This window comes from Petromyzon marinus, chromosome 58, assembly GCF_048934315.1.
Source record: "Petromyzon marinus isolate PM22_M1 ecotype Great Lakes invasive population chromosome 58, UKy_Petmar_22M1.pri1.0, whole genome shotgun sequence".
NCBI lineage: Eukaryota > Metazoa > Chordata > Hyperoartia > Petromyzontiformes > Petromyzontidae > Petromyzon > Petromyzon marinus.
The window spans coordinates 5035327-5058702 of record NC_133724.1 but is presented as its reverse complement, the minus strand read 5'-3'; the positions used below and the strand labels follow the sequence as shown (position 1 = coordinate 5058702).

General features: G+C 53.8%; 1 protein-coding gene across 2 annotated transcripts in view; it reads right to left on the bottom strand.

Annotated features, from left to right (window-relative positions):
- The window catches only part of LOC116955125 (BAI1-associated protein 3-like), an 89891-nt gene that overhangs the window by 16386 nt on the left and 50129 nt on the right, over nucleotides 1-23376 (bottom strand). For both annotated transcript variants that reach the window (XM_076052885.1, XM_076052883.1), the window contains 13 exons: nucleotides 22342-22439; nucleotides 21148-21265; nucleotides 18650-18774; nucleotides 16984-17074; nucleotides 15253-15297; nucleotides 14377-14474; nucleotides 13341-13392; nucleotides 11038-11201; nucleotides 10275-10431; nucleotides 7674-7808; nucleotides 5816-6016; nucleotides 5108-5299; nucleotides 2422-2487 (listed from right to left, as the gene is read on the bottom strand). In XM_076052885.1, coding sequence (XP_075909000.1) covers nucleotides 2422-2487; nucleotides 5108-5299; nucleotides 5816-6016; nucleotides 7674-7808; nucleotides 10275-10431; nucleotides 11038-11201; nucleotides 13341-13392; nucleotides 14377-14474; nucleotides 15253-15297; nucleotides 16984-17074; nucleotides 18650-18774; nucleotides 21148-21265; nucleotides 22342-22439 — 1542 coding nt within the window. The remainder of the gene's footprint in view (nucleotides 1-2421; nucleotides 2488-5107; nucleotides 5300-5815; nucleotides 6017-7673; nucleotides 7809-10274; nucleotides 10432-11037; nucleotides 11202-13340; nucleotides 13393-14376; nucleotides 14475-15252; nucleotides 15298-16983; nucleotides 17075-18649; nucleotides 18775-21147; nucleotides 21266-22341; nucleotides 22440-23376) is intronic.

Here is a 23376-nt window from a genome sequence, read left to right as displayed (position 1 = left end):
TGTCGTTGTTACAGTTGTTGTCATCGTTACAGTTGTTGTCGTTGTTACAGTTGTTGTCGTTGTTGTCGTCGTTACAGTTGTTGTCGTTGTTACAGTTGTTGTCGTTGTTACAGTTGTTGTCGTTGTTGTTGTTGTCGTTGTTGTCGTTGTTACAGTTGTTGTCGTTGTTACAGTTGTTGTCGTTGTTACAGTTGTTGTCGTTGTTGTCGTCGTTACAGTTGTTGTCGTTGTTACAGTTGTTGTCGTTGTTACAGTTGTTGTCATCGTTACAGTTGTTGTCGTCGTTACAGTTGTTGTCGTCGTTACAGTTGTTGTCGTTGTTACAGTTGTTGTCGTTGTTACAGTTGTTGTCGTTGTTGTCGTCGTTACAGTTGTTGTCGTTGTTACAGTTGTTGTCGTTGTTACAGTTGTTGTCATCGTTACAGTTGTTGTCGTCGTTACAGTTGTTGTCGTTGTTACAGTTGTTGTCATCGTTACAGTTGTTGTCGTTGTTACAGTTGTTGTCGTCGTTACAGTTGTTGTCGTTGTTACAGTTGTTGTCGTTGTTGTCGTCGTTACAGTTGTTGTCGTTGTTACAGTTGTTGTCGTTGTTACAGTTGTTGTCGTCGTTACAGTTGTTGTCATCGTTACAGTCGTTGTCGTTGTTACAGTTGTTGTCGTCGTTACAGTTGTTGTCGTCGTTACAGTTGTTGTCGTTGTTACAGTTGTTGTCGTCGTTACAGTTGTTGTCGTCGTTACAGTTGTTGTCGTCGTTACAGTTGTTGTCGTTGTTACAGTTGTTGTCGTCGTTACAGTTGTTGTCGTCGTTACAGTTGTTGTCGTCGTTACAGTTGTTGTCGTTGTTGTCGTTGTTGTCGTTGTTGTCGTTGTTGTCGTTGGTGTCGTCGTTACAGTTGGTGTCGTCGTTACAGTTGTTGTCGTCGTTACAGTTGTTGTCGTTGTTGTCGTCGTTACAGTTGTTGTCGTTGTTGTCGTCGTTACAGTTGTTGTCGTCGTTACAGTTGTTGTCATCGTTACAGTTGTTGTCGTTGTTGTTGTTGTCGTCGTTACAGTTGTTGTCGTCGTTACAGTTGTTGTCGTCGTTACAGTTGGTGTCATCGTTACAGTTGTTGTCGTCGTTACAGTTGGTGTCGTCGTTACAGTTGTTGTCGTCGTTACAGTTGTTGTCGTCGTTACAGTTGTTGTCGTCGTTACAGTTGTTGTCGTCGTTACAGTTGTCGTCGTTACAGTTGTTGTCGTTGTTACAGTTGTTGTCGTCGTTACAGTTGTTGTCGTCGTTACAGTTGTTGTCGTCGTTACAGTTGTTGTCGTCGTTACAGTTGTTGTCGTCGTTACAGTTGTTGTCGTCGTTACAGTTGTTGTCGTTGTTGTTACAGTTGTTGTCGTTGTTACAGTTGTTGTCGTTGTTACAGTTGTTGTCGTTGTTGTCGTGTTACAGTTGTTGTCGTTGTTACAGTTGTTGTCGTCGTTACAGTTGTTGTCGTTGTTGTTGTTGTTGCCCATCGATCGATCTCCCCCACGGGGAACAAACCGGGAGACGTGGGGCGATGGGCGACAGGGGACAGCCGCCAGGCAGCCGGATCGCCTACCTGCTGACTCGCCTACCTGCTGACTCACCTACCTGCTGGTGCACCTACCTGCTGACTCACCTACCTACAGGTGCACCTATCTGCTGACTCACCTACCTGCTGACTCACCTACCTGCCGGTGCACCTACCTGCTGGTGCACCTACCTGCTGACTCACCTACCTGCTGACTCACCTACCTGCTGGTGCACCTACCTGCTGACTCACCTACCTACAGGTGCACCTACCTGCTGACTCACCTACCTGCTGACTCACCTACCTGCTGACTCACCTACCTGCTGGTGCACCTACCTGCTGACTCACCTACCTGCTGGTGCACCTACCTGCTGACTCACCTACCTGCTGGTGCACCTACCTGCAGGTGCACCTACCTGCTGGTGCACCTACCTGCTGGTGCACCTACCTGCTGGTGCACCTACCTGCAGGCTCGCCTACCTGCTGACTCACCTACCTGCAGGCTCACCTACCTGCTGACTCACCTACCTACAGGTGCACCTACCTGCATGCTCACCTACCTGCTGGTGCACCTACCTGCTGGTGCACCTACCTGCTGGTGCACCTACCTGCCAGTGCACCTACCTACAGGCTCGCCTACCTGCTGGTGCACCTACTTGCTGATGCACCTACCTGCAGGTGCACCTACCTGCAGGTGCACCTACCTGCTGACTCACCTACCTGCTGACTCACCTACCTGCTGGTGCACCTACCTGCTGGTGCACCTACCTGCAGGCTCGTCTACCTGCAGGTGCACCTACCTGCAGGCTCACCTACCTGCAGGCTCGTCTACCTGCAGGTGCACCTACCTGCAGGCTCGCCTACCTGCAGGGTCGCCTACCTGGTGGCTGGAGGAGATGCTGCTGGCGCCCACGGCCAGCAGGTTTGTCCGGGTGACCGCCAGGATCTGTGGGATGAGAAGGTTGAGTTAGGACGCTGATCGCAGCCGAGGACGGTCCAGTAGGCTTTGGGGGCACCACGGTGGCTAGGAGATGTTAACTACCTCGCCTGGTATACGGGAGGTCGCGGGTTCGATCCCGACCCTGACGCCTGCTCAGTTTAACACGTAGGCTTTGGCGACCAATATAATCCATAATCGAGGGTTTTTCGGGGTTAGATCGCGTAAATATATAAATGTTGCGTCGTTAAACCCCGCCACCAGCCGACACAGCCAACTAGTAAGGGTTGTCACGTAAACGAACGTGGCCAATTCGTCACTAGTACAGCAATAGTGTATAGTGTAGTGTATAGTGTAGTGTACAGTGTAGTGTATAGTGTAGTGTATAGTGTAGTGTATAGTAGTGTAGTGTATAGTAGTATAGTGTATAGTGTAGTGTATAGGGTATAGTGTAGTGTATAGTGTATTATGCGAGTTCAGCACACACCGGTTGTGTGTTGGAGAGTAGAACCTTACTATAACATTTTCAATTATAGTGTGTGTATAGTGTAGTGTATAGTGTAGTGTATAGTAGTGTATTGCATATAGTGTAGTGTATAGTGTAGTGTTAAGTGTACTGTATAGTGTAGTGTATAGTGTAGTGTATAGTGTAGTTTATAGAGTAGTATACTAGTTCACCACACACCGGTTGTATGTTGGAGAATAAACCCACTACAACATTTACAATCATAGTGTAGTGTATAGTGTAGTGTATAGTGTGGTGTATAGTGTAGTATATAGCGTAGTGTATAGTATAGTGTATAGTGTAGTGTATAGAGTAGTGTATAGTAGTGTAGTGTACAGTGTAGTGTATAGTGTAGTGTATAGTAGAGTAGTGCAGTGTATAGTGTAGTGTATAGTGTAGTGTATAGGTGTATAGTGTAGTGTATAGTGTAGTATACTAGTACAGCACACCGGTGTGTTCGAGAGCCAAACCACAACATTTACAATCTAAAGTACGACGTTTCGCCAGTAATAACAACCAGCTCCATCAGGCGACAGCCAGATTTTGTGGAGAAGTCTTTCTGTTTCATTCCTCATATATAGAGGCGTAGATGTTGTGACCATGCTTCTGCACTCTTCCACAATGATGGGGGGGGGGGGGGATTGCTGAGGCAACGTACATTATGCATGTGCAGTACGCGAGCCCTTTGATCTTGTCCTTCCTGTCTATTGCGTGTATTAAAATAGCCCTACCAACGATAATCTCTATTGAAGTACGCTGCCCTTTGTAGGCAGGCATTTAAATAATGTTTTATTTGACGATTCTCTTCCACGCAGCACTCAGGCGGTAGCTATCCGAACGGTCAAAGTTAGTTTTATTTCTTTCAATTTCGATAGATTCTCGAATTAGTCTTGGCCAGCAGTAGCTAGTTTTGCACAGAGCTTCAACATCATACAAAATCAAAGACACTCGATGGAGTGTCTAAGAATTAGTGTGGTTGGCTACGTATGGTACCCAAAGAAGTTCAACATACATATTCTACGTACCAATCCCAACTGAGTAATTTATAAGTTTGTTTGACCGATACCAGTTACAATGTATGGGGGGGGGGGGTTGTTTAGCTGTGGGAGGAAAATGGAAAACCCGGAGAAAACCCATACAGAACAGGGGGGAAACATACAAACTTCTGTGGCCCTACTGTGGCCCTACTGTGGCCCTACTGTGGCCCTACTGTGGCCCTACTCTGGCCCTACTCTGGCCCTACTGTGGCCCTACTCTGGCCTTACTGTGGCCTTACTGTGGCCCTACCTTGGCCCTACTGTGGCCCTACTGTGGCCCTACTGTGGTCCTACTGTGGCCATACCTTGGCCCTACCGTGGTGCTACTGTGGCCCTACCTTGGCCCTACTGTGGCCCTACTGTGGCCCTACTGTGGCCCTACTGTGGCCCTACCTTTGCCCTACTGTGGTCCTACTGTGGCCCTACCTTGGCCCTACTGTGGTGCTACTGTGGTCCTACTGTGGCCCTACCTTGGCCCTACTGTGGCCCTACTGTGGTCCTACTGTGGCCCTACCTTGGCCCTACTGTGGTGCTACTGTGGCCCTACCTTTGCCCTACTGTGGCCCTACTGTGGTCCTACTGTGGCCCTACCTTGGCCCTACTGTGGTGCTACTGTGGTCCTACTGTGGCCCTACCTTGGCCCTACTGTGGCCCTACTGTGGTCCTACTGTGGCCCTACCTTGGCCCTACCTTAGCCCTACTGTGGTGCTACTGCGGCCCTACCTTGGCCCTACTGTGGCCCTACTGTGACCCTACTGTGGCCCTACCTTGGCCCTACTGTGGCCCTACTGTGGCCCTTCTGTGACCCTACTGTGGCCCTACCTTGGCCCTACTGTGGCCCTACCTTGGCCCTACTGTGGCCCTACTGTGACCCTACTGTGACCCTACTGCGGCCCTACTGTGACCCTACTCCGTCCCCCCCCCCCCCCCCACTGCGCCCCCCACTCCGTCCCCCCCTCCCCCCGGCGGCCCCACTCCAGGCCCCCCCCCACGGTGGCGGCGCCGCCGCCGCCGTCGAGGGCCCGGGGCGAGGGCCCGGGGCGAGGGCCCGGGGCGAGGGCCCGGGGCGAGGGAGCGGGGCGCTCACCATCTCACGCAGGCGGCGCAGGACGTCCCCGATGGGGCCGTCGAGGCGGCCCTCCGTGTCGTGGAGCTGCGCGCGGAGCATCCGCCGGGCCGTCTCCACCTCGGCCTCGCTCAGCCCCGACCACGACCACTGCTCGGGCAGCGCCGACAGCGAGGCCCACACCAGCTCCACGTTGTTCACGCCGATGCAGTACTGCACACACACACACACACGCACACACACACACACACGCACACACACACGCACACACACACACGCACACACACACGCACACACACACACACACGCACACACACACACACACATGAAGACCCCCCCGGTACCTAGCCTGTAACAGACTGTTGGGGCAAGTGCCGTTGGCGAGCAGCAGCGCCTGTGAAGGCCGGCGCGGCACGCGAGAGGGGGGGGGCGGGTGGCCCAGCAACCGCGCCCGGCCGCCTTTGTCTCCCCAGTGGCGATGTTTCACGCACCGCACCAGGCACTCATTTGAAGGTGAATCGACCTAGGGGAGGGCCCAGGACCGCTACAGGGAATCGGTGTTGGTCACGAGCGCGAATCCCCAACTCTCCCCCCCCAACTCTCGCCCCCCCCCACCTCTCCCCCCCACCTCTCTCCACCAACTCTCCCCCCCCCACCTCCCCCCTCCCCAACCTCCCCCCCCCACCTCCCCCCTCCCCACCTCTCCCCCCCACCCCCCCCACCCCCCACCTGCCGGGCGAGCGTGGTCACCGCCTCTGCCGTCAAGGCCAGGGCGACCGGCCCGGCCATGATGGAGCGTCGCCGCAGGCCGCCGCCACCGCCGCCGCCGCCGCCGCCGCCGACCGCAACCGCCGCCGCCTCCGGGCAGCCGAGGCCGGCCAGCTTCCGCGACACCAGCTGGGCGTAGCCGATGGCCGACTTGCTGATGCCCTGCCGGCGAAGGGAGAGCGCCGGGCCGGTGGTCAGGGGGGTTGAGTTGTGACCCCACCCCCCCACCCCCCCCACCCCCCCCACCCCCCCCCCCCCCCCCCCCCCCCCCCCCGCTTTGGCCGATCGCGTCACGGGGCGTTCGAATCGACGGCCTCGGTCGTCGTTCTCGCGGCGGCGGCGGTGAACAAAGCCGGCGGGGGTGACCGCGTCGTCGTCGCTTTCGGGTGCGCCTTCCGCGGCCGTCTGGAACGCTCCTCCCTCCCGCTGTTGGGAAACCACTGGGAGCTGCGCAAATTTTCGCTCGTCATCGTCCCGCCTGACAAACTCGTTTCTTCCGGAACAGCTCTCGGTTGCGTTTTGGTTCGCGTTGTCCTTCCCCTGCCGCACCTCCCGAATCAAGCACGGTTGGCTACGTACGGCGCGAAAGGAGTTCAACGTGCATGCAGGCACACAGACCCAGGACCGGTGCAGTTAGTCATCACCGGTGTCCGTGGTGGCCATGAGCGGGACTCGAACTCGGGTTCGCAGCCGGGTTCGGAGCGTGGCGCGGCGCTACCCACTGCCCCGCTGCTCTCCTTGGAGCAGCGATGTGTTCATGTATGTTGTTTGTATGTTGCACGCATGTTGGGTGTACAGTATGTTGAACGTCTTTCGCACCGTACGCAGCCAACCGTGCTAATTGGAGGTGCGGGGGAAGGACAACAGACTATGGGTCTCTGTGTGAGTCTACGGGTCTCTGTGTGTGAGTCTATGCATCTCTGTGTGAGTCTATCGGTCTCTGTGCGAGTCTATGGGTCTCTGTGTGAGTCTATGGGTTTCTGTACGAGTCTATGGGTCTCTGTTTGAGTTTATGGGTCTCTGTGTGAGTCTATGGGTCTCTGTGTGAGTCTATGGGACTCTATGAGTCTATGGGTCTCTGTGTGAGTCTATGGGTCTCTGAGTTTATGGGTCTCTGTGTGAGTCTATGGGTCTCTGTGGGAGTCTATGGGTTTCTGTACGAGTCTATGGGTCTCTGTTTGAGTTTATGGATCTGTGTGCGAGTCTATGGGTCTCTGTGCGAGTCTATGGGTCTCTGTGTGAGTCTATAGGTCTATGTGCGAGTCTATGGGTCTTTGTGCGAGTCTATGGGTCTCTGTGTGAGTCTATGGGTGTCTGTGTGAGTCTATGGGTTTCTGTGTGAGTCTACGGGTCTCTGTGTGAGTCTATGAGTCTCTGTGTGAGTCTATGTGTCTCTGTGTCTATAGGACTCTGTGTGAGTCTATGTGTCTCTGTGTGAGTCTACGGGTCTCTGTGTGAGTCTATGAGTGTCTGTGTGAGTCTATGTGTCTATAGGACTCTGTGTGAGTCTATGTGTCTCTGTGTGAGTCTATGAGTCTCTGTGTGAGTCTATGTGTCTCTGTGTCTATAGGACTCTGTGTGAGTCTATGTGTCTCTGTCTGAGTCTACGTTGTCCCGTGTGAGTCTATGTGTCTCTGTGTGAGTCTATGTGTCTCTGTGTGAGTCTATGGGTCTCTGTGTGAGTCTATGGGTCTCTGTGTGTGTCTACAGTTTTGCCAATCAAGATGATTTAAAAGCGCGCAGCTCTGGTGGCCTCCTCACATCGGGATGGGAGAGGCGTCCCGGGAGCGCGGCGACGCGGCGAACCGTTCCAACTCACGTCCACGATCTTGGACTGCGTCTTGGTGGGATGGGGCCAGCGCAGCTGCTGCCACAGCTCGCAGTAGTCCTGGAAGCACTTGGCCGAGTCGACGGCCGAGCTGCTGTGCTTGGCACCGGCCATCTCCGGCGTCAGCTGCAGAGGGGGGGGAGGAGAGACGACGATGAGTCCGCGGAGGCCGTGGGGCGAGGCCGCTGTGTCACGTGGCGTGTCCGGGCGCCGTGGTGGCTAGGAGATGTTAACTACCTCGCTTGGTCTGCAGGAGGACGTGGGTTCGATCCCGACCCTGACGACACCTACTGTATATTTGGAATCTGCGTGTCTCTCTTTCATCATCAACACGGTGGCTAGATGTTAACTACCTCGCCTGGTGTGCAGGAGGTCGTGGGTTCGATCCCGACCCTGACGACGACTGCTGTATATTTGGAGTTTGCGTGTCTCTCTCTCTCATCATCACGGTGGGTAGGAGATGTTAATTACCTCGCCTGGTAGGCAGGAGGTCGTGGGTTCGATCCCGACCCTGACAATGCCTGCTGCTGCATAGTTGGAGTTTGAGCGGTCTCTCTCTCTCCCCGTGGTCGTGTGAGTTTTTCTCCACCGTTTTTCCCTCCACATTTAGAATCAATGTGAAGCGTTTTGAGTTATTTGGCTGCTGCTCCACATTTGCACGTGATGATGATGATGCGAAGCCAACTTGGTTGCGCTATCATTTGTGATGGCCAGCCGGTCATTTGTGATGGCCAGGCGGTCGATTAGTTCGCAAAGTCCAACTTTAGTCCCGTCGATCACAACGATGTTGTACGGTGCATACACTAAACACGGTGAATTGCTTTAAAAGTTGTATAATCTCCTGTGAATGCCAATGGTTCTTCACGTTCTGCTGATGTAGATGCCACTGGTTCTTCACGTTCTGTAGATGCCACTGGTTCTTCACGTTCTGCAGATGTAGATGCCACTTGGTTCTTCACGTTCTGCAGATGTAGATGCCGCTGATTCTTCACGTTCTGCAGATGTAGATGCCGCTGATTCTTCACGTTCTGCAGATGTAGATGCCACTGGTTCTTCATGTTATGTAGATGCCAATGGTTCTTCACGTTCAGCAGATGTAGATGCCACTGGTTCTTCACGTTCTGCAGATGTAGATGCCACTGGTTCTTCACGTTCTGCAGATGTAGATGCCAATGGTTCTTCATGTCCTGCAAATGTAGATGCCACTGGTTTTTCACGTTCTGCAGATGTAGATGCCACTGGTTCTTCACGTTCTGTAGATGTAGATGCCAATGGTTCTTCACGTCCTGCAGATGTAGATGCCAATGGTTCTTCACGTCCTGCAAATGTAGATGCCACTGGTTCTTCATGTTCTGCAGATGTAGATGCCACTGGTTCTTCACCTTCTGCATATGTAGATGCGGCTGGTTCTTCACGTTCTGCAGATGTAGATGCCACTGGTTCTTCACGTTCTGTAGATGTAGATGCCACTGGTTCTTCACGTTCTGTAGATGTAAATGCCAATGGTTCTTCACGTCCTGCAGATGTAGATGCCACTGGTTCTTCATGTTCTGCAGATGTAGATGCCACTGGTTCTTCACGTTCTGCAGATGTAGATGCCACTGATTCTTCACGTTCTGCAGATGTAGATGCCACTGGTTCTTCACGTTCTGCAGATGTAGATGCCACTGGTTCTTCACGTTCTGCAGATGTAGATGCCACTGATTCTTCACGCTCTGCAGATGTAGATACCACTGGTTCTTCACATTCTGCAGATATAGATACCACTGGTTCTTCACGTTCTGCAGATGTAGATGCGGCTGGTTCTTCACGTTCTGCAGATGTAGATGCCAATGGTTCTTCACGTCCTGCAAATGTAGATGCCACTGGTTTTTCACGTTCTGCAGATGTAGATGCCACTGGTTCTTCACGTTCTGTAGATGTAGATGCCAATGGTTCTTCACGTCCTGCAGATGTAGATGCCAATGGTTCTTCACGTCCTGCAGATGTAGATGCCACTGGTTCTTCATGTTCTGCAGATGTAGATGCCACTGGTTCTTCACGTTCTGCAGATGTAGATGCCACTGGTTCTTCACGTTCTGCAGATGTAGATGCCACTGATTCTTCACGCTCTGCAGATGTGGATACCACTGGTTCTTCACGTTCTGCAGATTTAGATGCCACTGGTTCTTCACGTTCTGCAGATGTAGATGCGGCTGGTTCTTCACGTTCTACAGATGTACGCAGATGCTAATTCCCTTTGGTGCTCGTATTCCTCTCTACTTTCTTGAAAAACAGGCAACTCTACATATGGACAGCTTTGTTCGTATCTTTTAATGTCTGTAAGTCGAACATTCGTAAGTAGAGGAGTCCCTGTACAGTTCTAGTTTTCGTCTGTGTCTGCCAGTGGTGGCTGTGTCTGCTCTGCCTGCTCAGTGTGAGTGGGCCTCTCGAGTCCTGCTAGTGATATATATATACACTCGAAATCCACACGTTTTTCGGGCCTTGCATCCCTCCCTCCAGCAAGCCAGCAAAACTTTTTTTTTTTCCCGAACGTAGCATGGGGGCAGGGTTGGCGGGGGGTGGGGGGTGGTGCGGGCCTGCCGCTCTCACCGTGTCGGCCTCCACCGCCTGGTCCATCACGGAGGACACTTTGCTTCCCATGACGTGGAACCAGCTCCAGAAGACGCCCGAGAACCACTCGTGCAGCGCGTCGAGGGCGCCCGGCGCCGCCGAGGGGCCCGCCACCTCGACCGCCGCCGGCGCTCCCCTGCACGCACGGTGGCACCGGCAAAGTGTGAGCGGCGGGGGAGGGGGGGGGTTGGCGGCGCTGGGAAGGTCACGTGGTGGGGGGGGGGGGTGGCGGGAATAGGATTGTCACGTGGGGGGGTGGCGGCGCTAGGAAGGTCACGTGGTGGGGGGGTGGCGGCACTGGGAAGGTCACGTGGTAGGGGGGGTGGTGGGACTGGGAAGGTCACGTGAGGGGTGGTGCCACTGGGAAGATCACGTGGTGGGGGGGTGGCGGCACTGGGAAGGTCACGTGAGGGGTGGTGCCACTGGGAAGATCACGTGGTGGGGGGGTGGCGGCACTGGGAAGGTCGCGTGGTGAAGTGGGGCGGCAGTGGGACGCACGAATGGATGGACTGGGAAACAGCGAAGCAGGTAGACACACTGGCGGATGGACAGACGGACGATCAGACAGACCGATGGATGGATGAACCGGCAGATGACGAGACAGACGAACAGACAGACAGACAGATGAGCAGACGCTAGGACACACGAACAATGATGGCAGACGAACGAACGGACGGACGGACGGACGGACGGACGGACGGACGGCCGCGAGATTGATGGAGCACCGCGGTGTGCTGCTCACGCTCCGCGCAGCCGCTCCGTGTCGGTGCGCAGCGTGAGCACGACGAGGTAGAGACGCAGCGTCGTCTCGGCCGTGTGAGCGCTCGGAGCGGTGCCGCCGGTGGTGCCGCCGGTGCCCAGGGCGTCGCTCACACCACGCATCGTGGCGCGCACATCGGGGCCAAGCTGCCAGGGGACGATGCCAGGGGGGAGGAGAGATCCCATAGACTCGCATAGAGATCCACAGACTCGCACAGAGATCCACAGATACACATTGAGACCCACAGACTCGCATAGAGACACACAGACTCATATAGAGACCCATAGACTCATATAGAGACCCATAGACTCACATAGAGACCCACAGACACACATAGAGACGCACAGACTCACACAGAGACCCACAGACTCACATAGAGATGCAGACTCACATAGTGACCCATAGACTTGCATAGAGACACACAGACACGTGTAGAGACACACAAACTCGCATAAAGACCCACAGACTCGCATAGAGACACACAGACTCGCATAGAGACCCACCGACTCGCATAGAGACACACAGACTCACATAGAGACCCACCAACTCGCATAGAGACACACAGACCCGCATAGAGACCCACCGACTCGCATAGAGACACACAGACTCGCATAGAGATCCACAGACTCGCAAAGTGACCCATAGACTCGCACAGAGACCCACAGACTCTCATAGAGACCCACATACTGACATAGAGACCCACATACTGACATAGAGACCCACATACTGACATAGAGACCCACAGACTCACGTAGAGACCCACCGACTCACGTAGAGACCCACAGACTCGCATAGAGACCCACAGACTCGCATAGAGACCAACAGACTCGCATAGAGACCCACAGACTCGCATAGAGACACACAAACTCACATAGAGAACCATAAACTCGCATAGTGACCCACATACTCGCAAAGTGACCCACAGACTCGCATAGAGACACACAGACTCGCATAGAGACCCACCGACTCGCATAGAGACACACAGACTCACATAGAGACACACAGACTCGCATAGAGACACACAGACTCGCATAGAGACACAGACTCGTATAGAGACCCACAGACTCACGTAGAGACCCGCAGAATCACGCAGACACCCACAGACTCTCATAGAGACCCACAGGCTCGCATAGAGACCCACAGACTCACACAGAGACCCACAGACTCACATAGAGACCCACCGACTCGCATAGAGACACACAGACTCTCATAGAGACCCACATACTGACATAGAGACCCACATACTGACAGAGACCCACAGACTCACATAGAGACCCACAGACTGACATAGAGACCCACACTCACATAGAGACCCACAGACTCGCGTAGAGACACACAGACTCGCATAGAGACCCACAGACTCGCATAGAGACCCACAGACTTGCATAGAGACACACAGACTCACATAGAGACCCATAGACTCGCATAGTGACCCAGACTCGCATAGAGACCTACCGACTCGCATAGAGACACACAGACTCGCATAGAGCTCCACAGACTCGCAAAGTGACCCATAGACTCGCACAGAGACCCACAGACTCTCATAGAGACCCACATACTGACATAGAGACCCACATATTGACATAGAGACCCACAGACTCACATAGAGACCCACAGACTCACATAGAGACCCACAGACTCACATAGAGACCCACAGACTCGCGTATAGACCCACAGACTCGCATAGAGACCCACAGACTCGCATAGAGACCCAGAGACTCGCATAGAGACACAGACTCACATAGAGACACACAGACTCACATAAAGACCCATAGACTCGCATAGTGACCCACAGACTCGCAAAGTGACCCACAGGCTCGCATAGAGACACACAGACTCGCATAGAGACACACAAACTCGCATAGAGACCCACAGACTCTCAGACCCATAAACTCACACAGAGCCCATAGACTCACCCAGAGACCCATAGATTCACACAGAGACCCATAGACTCACATACTGACATAAAGACCCATAGACTCACATAGAGACCCACAGCACGCATAGAGACCCACAGACTTGCATAGAGACCCACAGACTCGCATAGAGACACACAGACTCGCATAGAGACCCATAGACTCATATAGAGACCCATAGACTCATGTAGAGACCCACAGACACACATAGAGACCCACAGACACATACTCACATACTGACATACAGACCCACAGACTCACATAGAGACCCACAGACTCACATAGAGACCCACAGACATGCAAGGAGACCCACAGACTCACATAGGGGTGGGGGGGCAGGGGTGGGGGACATGGGTGGGGGGCACTCACCAGGTCACCGGCTTGCTGGTGCATGATGAGAGCCAGCGGGACATCGCACGTGCTGCAAGTGACAAAGATCCCCCGTGTAGCCTTAACAGACTGTAGGGGCAAGTGCTGATAACGAGCAGAGCCTATGAAGGCCGGCACAGTACACGAAGGGGTGGGTGGCCAGCACCACGCCCAGCCGCCTTTGTCTCCCCAGCAGGCGGTGATGTTTTCTAGACACCGCAACAGGTACTCATTTGGAGGCTGAGTCGACCTAGGGGAGGCCCAAGACCGGTTAAGATCATCGTCGCCAATGTTCGTGGCCGTGAGCGGGTACTGAACCCGGGTCGAAGCCGGGTTCACAGAGTGGCGCGCTAACCGCTGGGCCTCTGTGTGAGGAGTCTGTGGGTCTCTGTGTGAGGAGTCTGTGGGTCTCTGTGTGCTGAGTCTGTGGGTCTCTGTGTGCTGAGTCTGTGGGTCTCTGTGTGGTGAGTCTGTGGGTCTCTGTGTGCTGAGTCTGTGGGTCTCTGTGTGGTGAGTCTGTGGGTCTCTGTGTGGTGAGTCTGTGGGTCTCTGTGTGGTGAGTCTGTGGGTCTCTGTGTTGTGAGTCTGTGGGTCTCTGTGTGGTGAGTCTGTGGGTCTCTGTGTGAGGAGTCTGTGGGTCTCTGTGTGAGGAGTCTGTGGGTCTCTGTGTGAGGAGTCTGTGGGTCTCTGTGTGAGGAGTCTGTGGGTCTCTGTGTGAGGAGTCTGTGGGTCTCTGTGTGAGGAGTCTATGGGTCTCTATGTGGGTCTCTGTGTGAGGAGTCTGTGGGTCTCTATGTGAGGAGTCTGTGGGTCTCTATGTGGGTCTCTGTGTGAGGAGTCTGTGGGTCTCTGTGTGAGGAGTCTGTGGGTCTCTATGTGGGTCGCTATGTGAGGAGTCTGTGGGTCTCTATGTGGGTCTCTGTGTGAGGAGTCTGTGGGTCTCTATGTGGGTCTCTATGTGACGAGTCTGTGAGTCTCTGTGTGAGGAGTCTGTGTACTGTGGCGTGTCCGGTAAGGGAGACGGGGGAGGCCGTACCTGGCAAACACCTCACTGTACTTCTCGCTGAGCGAGCGGACTGCACCCACCACCTCCTTCGCCAGGGTCAGCATCCGTACCAGGTCCTCCGCCACATTCTTTCGTTAAAGGAAAATGAAAAATACATGTTTAAAAAATCCCGAGCGTCATTTCTCAGATCGCTTGTGGTGACACATGCGCGTGTGTGCGTGTGTGCGTGTGTGCGTGTGTGCGTGTGTGCGTGTGTGCGTGCGTAGGTGCTCGCTAACAGCACTTGCCCCTACAGTCTGTGAAGGCTACACGGGGGATCTTTGTCTTTGTGTGTGCGTGCGGGGAGCGGTGGCGCCGCGCTACGAACCCCGCGAGCCGAGTTCGATTCCCACGCACGGCCAAGACCAGCGACGATTATCTGAACCGGTCCTGGGCCTCCCTTAGGCCGACCCAGCCTCAAATGAATACCCGGTGCGGTGTGTAGTCAACTTCGCCGCTGGGGGAGACAAAGGCGGCCGGGCGTGGTGCAGGCCACCCAGCCCCTCGTGTGTGCCGTGTCGGCCTTCACAGGTGCTGCTCGCTAACAGCACTTGCCCCAACAGGTGTGGCAAGGCTACACGGGGGACCTTTGTGTGATACGTGTACGGTGAGTCGCGAGAGAGCGGCGGTTAGCGCACCGCCCTTCGAACCCGGCTACGATCCCCCCCCCCCCCCCCCCCCCAAGTTCGACTCCGGACCACGGCCGATTAATGTCGGTGACGATAATGAGAACCGGCGCTGGGTCCTCTCCCTGGGGTCGACTCAGCCTTAAACGAGTGCCTGGCGCGGTGCGTTTTAAAACGCTTGAGCTGGGGGGGGGGGGGCGGAGGAGGGGTACACGGGTAGCCTTTGCCACTACACCGTTACCTGCATGCTCTGCTTCAAGTTCAGGTAGCGGTCTTCAATCCCTCTCTGAAACGGGAGGTAGCGGCGTTGTCAGATTAGGAATTGAGAACAATTTCGTTTTACGTCGGAGGGAAATCTGACGAGCTACGAGGCTCTTTTAAGTTTTTTTGACAGATGTCCAGCAGTTGTGATGAACATCAGCCGGTGAAATTCTGTTTCCCATCATCACCACCACCACCACCGCCACCACCGCCGCCATCATCATCATCACCATCATCGTCGTAGTCATAATTATCGTCGTGTAATTAATTATCGTCATAATTTAATCATTATATGATTATGCTTTTATATTATCAGATCATTATATCATTATATAATATCATTATATAATCATGTGATTTTTGAATTATATATAATTATATAATTGTCATATTCTTGTTTCTTTCGGTAAAGTCACGTTGAAGGGAAACAATAAAATTATATATATGTGAGAATTTTATTGTTTTATATATATTTTATTATTTTATTGTTTCCCTTCAACGTGACTTTACCGAAAGAACCAAGAATATGAATCACTGCAGTCACGAAATGCTTTAAATCAAAATATATAATTGTCGTCACAATTTGCGTCATATCCCGAGCTTCATGTCCCACCGAATGTTATTCCGAGTCTCTGTGTGGACTGCAAGTCGGTGGCACGTGGCCATTGGCAGCCAAAGCACACAGCGAGAGCTACAGTGAGGGCGCTGTGGTGGCTAGGAGATGTCTACTCCCTTGCCTGGTACGCAGGAGGTCGTAGGTTCGATCCCGGCCCTGACGCCTGCTGCTGCTGTATATTTGTAGTTTGCGTGTCTCTCTCATCATCATCACGGTGGCTAGGAGATGTTAACTACCTCGCCTGGTATACAGGAGGTCGTGGGTTCGATCCCGACCCTGACGCCTGCTGTATATTTGGAGTTTGCGTGTCTCTCGCTCATCATCATTATCACGGTGGCTAGGAGATGTTGACTACCTCGCCTGGTATACAGGAGGTCGTGGGTTAGATCCCGACCCTAACGCCTGCTGTGTATTTGGAGTTTGCGTGTCTCTCTCTCTCATCGTCATCATCATCATCACGGTGGCTAGGAGATGTCTACTCCCTTGCCTGGTACGCAGGAGGTCGTAGGTTCGATCCCGACCCTGACGCCTGCTGCTGTATATTTGGAGTTTGTGTCTCTCTCTTATCATCATCACGGTGGCTAGGAGATGTTAACTGCCTCGCCTGGTGTACAGGAGGTCGTGGGTTTGATCCCGCCCTGGTGCCTGCTGCTCTATATTTGGAGTTTGTGTGTCTCTCTCATCATCATCACAGTGGCTAGGAGATGTTGACTACCTCGCCTGGAATGCAGGAGGTCGTGGGTTTGATCCCGGCCCTGGTGCCTGCTCTATATTTGGAGTCTGCGTGTCGCCCACTCCGTGGTCGCGTGGATTTTTCCCCGGGTCCGATGGTTTTTCAACCTCCACATTTAGAATCAACATCACGCGTTCAGAGTAATTTGGCTCCCGCTGTAAATGTCCACGCGATGGCAAGCCGCTTAGCCGAGCGATCATTTGCGGTGGCCAGCTCGCTCCTGAATGAAGAACAGAGCTGAGTCCCAGCTCAGCGGGGCCTTACAGCCGGTAGAAAATGAAACAAAAAAACAGCTTCAAATAGTTGAACACCGGACGTGGTGTGCCACGTTGTGGTGCACGCGCTCCCCCGCCCCCTCTCGCCTTCAACGCAGCGGTGATCGCTGCACGGGCATCGCTGCAGGGAAGATGCTGGGGTTGGCAGACGCGTGACTTGTAGACGAAGCAGACGCACCTGTCGGGAAGGAGATGGCAGCGATGCCATCAGGAGACCTCACTGGTTTACTGTAGACTCTAGACTCACTCTGGACCCATAGATTAACTCTGGACCCATAGATTAACTCTGGACCCATAGACTCACTCTGGACCCATAGACTCACTCTGGACCCATAGACTCATTCTGGACCCATAGACTCACTCTGGACCCATAGACTCACTCTGGAACCTATAGACTCACACTGGACCCTTAGACTAACACTGGACCCATAGATTAACTCCGGACCCATAGACTCACTCTGGACCCATAAACTCACTCTGGACCCATAGACTAACACTGGACCCATAGACTAACACTGGACCCATAGACTCACTCTGGACCCATAGATTCACTCCGGACCAATAGACTCACTCTGGACCCATAGACTAACACTGGACCCATAGACTAACACTGGACCCATAGACTCACTCTGGACCCATAGACTCACACTGGACCCAGAGACTAACACTGGACCCATAGATTAACTCCGGACCCATAGACTCACTCTGGACCCATAGACTAACACTGGACCCATAGACTCACTCTGGACCCATAGACTCACTCTGGAACCCATAGACTCACACTGGACCCATAGACTAACACTGGACCCATAGATTAACTCCGGACCCATAGACTCACTCTCGACCCATAGACTCACTCTGGACCCATAGACTAACACTGGACCCATAGACAAACACTGGACCCATAGACTCACACTGGACCCAGAGACTAACACTGGACCCATAGATTAACTCCGGACCCATAGACTCACTCTGGACCCATAGACTAACACTGGACCCATAGACTCACTCTGGACCCATAGACTCACTCTGGAACCCATAGACTCACACTGGACCCATAGACTAACACTGGACCCATAGATTAACTCCGGACCCATAGACTCACTCTGGACCCATAGACTCACTCTGGACCCATAGACTAACACTGAACCCATAGACTAACACTGGACCCATAGACTCACTCTGGACCCATAGACTCACTCCGGACCCATAGACTCACTCCGGACCAATAGACTCACTCTGGACCCATAGACTCACACTGGACCCATAGACTCACACTGGACCCATAGACTCACACTGGACCCAGAGACTAACACTGGACCCATAGATTAACTCCGGACCCATAGACTCACTCTGGACCCATAGACTAACACTGGACCCATAGACTCACTCTGGACCCATAGACTCACTCTGGACCCATAGACTCACTCTGTACCCATAGACTAACACTGGACCCATAGACTCACTCTGTACCCATAGACTCACTCTGGACCCATAGACTCACTCTGTACCCATAGACTCACTCTGTACCCACAGACTCACTCTGGACCCACAGACTCACACTGGACCCACAGACTGTTACTAAATTAACAACAAATATTCCGCCTGCTTAGAAACCTCCCCCTTTCGCGACTGGAGCAGTGGATGAGTCCTACACATCACTGTGGGTGTGGACCGGTCCACTGTGGCAGAAGCCGGGGGACCGGGGGGTGGGTAGCGGGGGGCGGGCATTATCAGAAAGGGGTAACCTCACCTGAGCAGGTAAGTGAGCCGGTCAGTCGACGCGGGGTTATCGGGAGGGAAACTGGACAGGAGATCTTCCAGCATCCGCAGGCTCTGTCCGACGAAGTGTTGGACACTGTCCAGCAACTCCACCGCCTGCGGAGGACATCCCAGCAACACCGTCAAATGAACGGCCGAGACGGACGCCTGTTTAAGGTTGCCGTCCATAAATGACGTCACGCGATTTTGGACGATTTTAGACCCCGCCCCCGCCCTCCCTCGTCACACGGCGTCACAAAAAGTCAGACGCCTCCCCCCCCCCCCTCAAATATGACGTCACAAAGCTCTGCCCTCCCCACCCACCCCCCCCCCCCCCCCAAAATATAAAAAAAATGTTTCAAATCGCTTTAAACTATTGTTGTCATTGTAGTTGCGTATTTAATTTGGCGCTGCACTCTGATGTTGTAGGAGAAAACATTTATTTAAAAGTCTGTTTAATTAAGTAGAACGTGTTGTCTATATTTATTTAAAGTTGCGCGTTTTGATGTGACGTCACATTTCTCAACCCCCCCCCCCCCCCCGTCGTCACACATCGTCACAAATGTCTGACCCCCCCCCCCCAGGTGGGTGACGTAATTTATGGACGGTCCCAAATGTGATGTGCAGTAGGCTTTCGCGACCGATGTTATTCGTGATAAAGGTTTTTTTTTTCTTCAGGTTAGATCACGTGAATGTGTCGTTAACCCACTACCACCCTAAGCGGGAAATCTGTAAGGTTTGGCCACGTGAACAGAACGTGTGGGTTCAACTCTCCAACACACCACTACCACCACCACTACCCACCACTACCCACCATCACCACCATCACCACCCATCACTACCCACCACCACTCCCCGCCACTACCCACTACCACCACTACCCACGACTACCCACCACCACCCACTACCACTACCCACCACCACGACCCACCACTACCCACCACCACGACCCACCACTACCCACCACCACTACCCACCACCACTACCCACCACCACTACCCACCACCACTACCCACCACCACTACCCACCACCACTACCCACCACCACGACCCACCACCACTACCCACCACCACTACCCACCACCACTACCCACCACCACTACCCACCACCACTACCCACCACCACTACCCACCACCACTACTCACCACTACCCACTACTACCCACCACCACTAGCCACTACTACCCACCACCACTACCCACCACCACGACCCACCACCACGACCCACCACCACTACCACCACCCACTACCACCCCCACCCACCACCCCGTGGAATTTCCTGCACCACTTCCTGTCTCAGCCACCATGGTGGCTTGCGATTAGTGGGGGGAGGTGGTGGTGGGGGGGGGGGTCATGGAGTGGAGGGGTTAGAGAGAGAGGACGGGCGGCGCACGCCATCAGACACATTCATTTGAGTCTGCAAGGAGGAATCCGATGAGCTATAAAGCTCTTTGTCCCAGAATGCCCAGTGGAGGGGTCACGGGGTCAGCAGGCCGCCCGCGTTGGCGTGCGCACACGAGGTCGCGCGTGCCTTCGTCTCCGTCCCTTCGACGAGCCTCGTGGTGCACCTAGCCTGGCGCAAGCGCCTCGCGTGCGTCCCGAGCGTCTGTGCGCGAGCGGAACGTCACCGCAGTGGTTACGGAGGGACGTGGCGGAATTCATCTGTTTGGCTAACCGAGCTGTTCCTGTAAATGTTGAATTTAACGATTTAAAAACAAAAACTTTTTAGCGTTTGTTTTTTTTTTGCTTTTTTTTTAATAGCTCGTTTTCAGAAGCGAACCCGCCCGTCGCAAGGGATAGCCCAACGGAGAGGCTTACAGTGTGGACATTCATCGCAGCAAAATACTCTAAAGTTTGCACGTTGCTAAACGTGGAGAGAAAAAATCGGAGGGCCAGGAGCCAAAATCCACGTGACCACGGGGAGAACATTCAAACTTCAAAAGTACAGCAGGCGTCAGGGTCGGGATTGAACCCACGGCCTCCTGTACACCAGGAGAGGTAGTTAACGTCTGCTAGCCACCTTGAGGCCCGCAAATTCCGACGAGACGTCCACCCATCCACTCACTCAACCAACCACCCACTCAACCACCAAACAAAATAAACCAACCAACCAACCACCTACCCACCCAGTCACTGACCCACAAACCCACCCACTCACCCACCCACTCAACCACCCACCCATTCACCCACCCACCAACTCCCATACCCACCCGCTCACCCACCCACCCACTCACCCAACCAACCACTAACCTACCCACCCACCCATTCACCCACGCACCAACTCCCCTACCCACCCGCTCACCCACACACCCACCCACCCAACCACTAACCTACCCACCCACCCATTCACCCACGCACCAACTCCCCTACCCACCCGCTCACCCACACACCCACCCACTCACCTACCCAACCACTAACCTACCCACCCACCCATTCACCCACGCACCAACTCCCCTACCCACCGGCTCACCCACACACCCACCCACTCACGCGCTCGTAGGCTTTCTGGGCATCCCAGTCCTTCTCCATGTCGAGCAGAGCGGCTTCCAGGATGCGGAACTCGACGCGTCTCCCGCAGCCGTGCATCCTCGCGTACTTCAGCCACACGCTGGCGGTGACATCCACAAGAGACATCACTCACCCGTGCCCCTCACTTGCCCCCGTCAGCCTGGGGATCGAACCCACGGCCTCCTGTACACCAGGCGACGTAGTCAACATCTCCTAGACATCGTGGCGCCCACAAATTAAGACGGGATGGCCACCCACGTACCCACTCACTCAACCACTCACCCACCCACTCACTCATTCAACCACCCACCCACTTACCCACCCACTCAACCACTCAAACACCCACTCACCCACTCACTGACCCGTCCACCCACTCACTCAACCAGCCACCCACTCACCCACCCACTCACCCACTCACCCACCCACTCAACCACCCACCCACTCACCTACTCACTCATCCAACCACCCACCACTCACCCAACCACCCACCCACCCACCCACTCACTCACCCGTCCACCCACTCACTCAATCTCCCACCCACCCACTCACCCACCCACTCAACCATTCAACCACCCACTCACCCACTCACTCGTTCAACCACCCACCCACTCACCCAACCACCCACCCACTCACTCAAAAACTAACTAAACTATAATTATTTTACCAGGTAAGGCCCCACAGCTATGTTGTAGCTGTTTATCAGAAGCGATCTGGCTATCACAAATTATAGCTCAACGAAGTGGGCTAATCATCATCATCATCTTCACCACGTGGACATTTATAGCTGGAGCCAAATAACTCGAAACGCCTGACGTTGATTCTAAATGTGGAGGGGAAAACCGGAGGACTCAGAGAGAAAGAGACACACAAACTCCAATTATACAGCAGGCGTCAGGATTAGGCTCGAACACACGACATCCTGTATACCAGGCAAGGTAGTTAACATCTCCTAGCCACCGTGGTGCCCCTAAACATCATCGCTGGGAAGACAAAGGCGGCCGGGACGTGGTGCTGACCACCCACACGCTCTCGTGCGCCATGCCGGCCTGCATCGGTGCTGCTACTCGTTAACAGCACTTGCCCCAACAGCATAGCAAAGGCTATACGGGGGACCTTTGTCTTTGCGCGTGTGTGTGTGCGTGTGTGCGTGCGTCTTGGCCGTCACAACGTGCTCACGTGATGCTCTGCTGGAAGGGAGAAACGTCGCTCTGAGAGGTGTAGAGCGACAGGAACCCCATCGCGTCTGTGGACAGCCCTGACAGCCAACCCCCAGCCTGCGTAGCACACAGCACAGCACACACACGACAACACACACAGCACGAACACAGCTCACATCATATACAGCACACACACAGCACACATCATATACAGCACACACAAGACGCATGCGCAGCACACATCATATACAGCACACACACAGCACGCACACAGCACACACACAGCACACATCATACACAGCACACATACAGCACACATAAAGCACACATCATATACAGCACACACAGCACACACAGCACACATCATATACAGCACACACACAGCAGACATCATATACAGCACACACACAGCACACACAGCACACACACAGCACACACAAAGCACACACACAGCACACATCATATACAGCACACACACAGCACACACACAGCACACATCATATACAGCACACACAGCACACATCATATACAGCACACACACAGCAGACATCATATACAGCACACACACAGCACACACAGCACACACACAGCACACACAAAGCACACACACAGCACACACACAGCACACACACAGCACACACACAGCACACACAGCACACACACAGCACACATCATATACAGCACACACACAGCACACATCATATTCAGCACACACAGCACGCACGCGCAGCACACACACACAGCACACATCATATACAGCACACACACAGCACACACAGCACACACACAGCACACATCATATACAGCACACACACAGCACGCACACAGCACACATCATATACAGCACACACAGCACACACACAGCACGCACACAGCACACACAGCACGCACACAGCACACATCATATACAGCACACACAGCACACACACAGCACACATCATATACAGCACACATACAGCACACACACAGCACACACACGACAACACACACAGCACGCACACAGCACACATCATATACAGCACACACAGCACACACACAGCACACATCATATACA